Raw genomic sequence first — 1,742 nt, 5'->3', positions numbered from 1 at the left:
GCCAGGAAAAAGCATCTATGTGTTTATCTAAAATCATTAGTTTTTATATCCTCTCAAGATTTATGCATCCGGGTTGATGATGTTTGTGGTCACAGGTATTTGCTGATATGTTTATTCATTCATTCATTGATTCATTGTATTTGGGGAGCCTGTAGTTCACAAGGCATTGGGCACATCTGGTGTGAATCAGACTTGAAACCCATGGATGAGGACAGTGATACAAAGGGGAAAAGATCCATAAATGTCTGTAATACATTGTAGGGTGTGGTTAGGGAGATAAGTCTGTGAGAGCCTTGAAAATGTATTTATCTCCATGGAAGGCTCCCCTAAACTCCATCTTGAAATATATTCGACAGTGACTTTGATCAACCAATTCCTGACTCTCCAAAGGAAAACAATGGAATTTTCATAATTTTTGTTTTGCACGGTTTTCCCTTAGGCATGTGGGGAAGAGCCCATGGAAGCACAGAATATCACAAGGGTGTCAGAGTTTATCCTCTTAGGATTCTCACAGACCCGGGACCTTGAGAAATTCCTGTTCCTGGTGTTCCTATTTGTCTATGTCACCACCATTGTGGGAAACCTCCTTATCATGGTCACAGTGACTTTTGACTGCCGGCTCCACATGCCCATGTATTTTCTGCTCCGAAACCTGGCTGTCATAGACCTCTGTTATTCCACTGTCACTTCTCCAAAGATGCTGGTGGACTTCCTTCATGAGGTCAAGACCATCTCCTACCAGGGCTGCATGACTCAGATCTTCTTCTTTCACCTCTTGGGAGGTGGGACTGTCTTCTTTCTCTCAGTGATGGCTTATGACCGCTACATAGCCATCTCCCGGCCCCTCCACTATGTCACCATCATGAACACTCAGCTCTGTGTGGGGCTAGTGGTGGCTGCTTGGTTAGGGGGATTTGTTCACTCCATTGTCCAGCTGGCTTTGATGCTCCCCTTGCCTTTTTGTGGTCCCAATGTTCTGGATAACTTCTACTGTGACATCCCACAAGTGCTGAGACTTGCCTGCACTGACACCTCCCTCCTGGAGTTCCTCATGATCTCCAACAGTGGAATGCTGGTTCTCATCTGGTTCCTTCTCCTTCTGATTTCTTACACAGTCATCCTGGTGATGTTGAGGTCCCATTCAGAGCAGGCGAGGAAGAAGGCAGCTTCTACCTGCACCACCCACATCATTGTGGTGTCTATGATCTTCATTCCCTGTATCTATATCTATGCCCGGCCCTTCACCCCCTTCCCCATGGACAAGGCTGTGTCCATCAGCTACACGGTCATGACCCCCATGCTCAATCCCATGATCTATACTCTGAGGAACCAGGAGATGCAGGCAGCCATGAAGAGATTAGGCAAGCGTCTAGTGATATGTAACAGGGAGTGAACTTAAAATATCTTGACTCAGGGGTGTCTGGGTGGCTCAGTTGGTTGAGTGTCCAACTCTCAGTTTTGGCTCAGGTCATGATCCCAGGGTCGTGGGCCTCTGCCCCTCCCCCCCTCAAATAAAAAAATTAAAAAAATTAAATATCTTCACTTTAAAATGACAAGTCTTCCCTCTGAACTTCTGTTTTCCCATGTGAAAAGTGGAGGAAAGTCTTTATAGAGTATGACATTTGAGATGAAATCAATATTTCTATGGACCCACACCTGTGTCAGGTTACTGTATTGGGCACTTTCTCGCTTCTATCTCATTCTCATAAAACTGATAGTGGATATGTTATTATTATTGTTGT

At 45.1% G+C, this 1,742-nt stretch overlaps 1 protein-coding gene across 1 annotated transcript; it reads left to right on the top strand.

The window, feature by feature from the left end:
- The first annotated feature begins 457 nt into the window (after positions 1-457).
- LOC124513218 (olfactory receptor 4D1) lies at positions 458-1,393 on the top strand. Its single transcript, XM_047081009.1, has one exon. The coding sequence runs from the start codon at positions 458-460 to the stop codon at positions 1,391-1,393; it is 936 nt and encodes a 311-aa protein (XP_046936965.1).
- The last annotated feature ends 349 nt before the right edge of the window (positions 1,394-1,742 follow it).

The sequence above is a fragment of the Lynx rufus genome, unplaced genomic scaffold (genome assembly GCF_022079265.1).
Source record: "Lynx rufus isolate CCGP_SWC_20201006 ecotype Redwood Valley unplaced genomic scaffold, mLynRuf1.p SCAF_18, whole genome shotgun sequence".
NCBI lineage: Eukaryota > Metazoa > Chordata > Mammalia > Carnivora > Felidae > Lynx > Lynx rufus.
The sequence above is the reverse complement of the archived record's forward strand: the minus strand, read 5'-3'. Positions and strand labels throughout refer to the sequence as shown.

What these genes read in the sequence shown, in the direction of transcription:
- LOC124513218 (XM_047081009.1), top strand. Translation starts at nt 458, where the DNA reads ATGGAAGCACAGAATATCACAAGGGTGTCAGAGTTTATCCTCTTAGGA.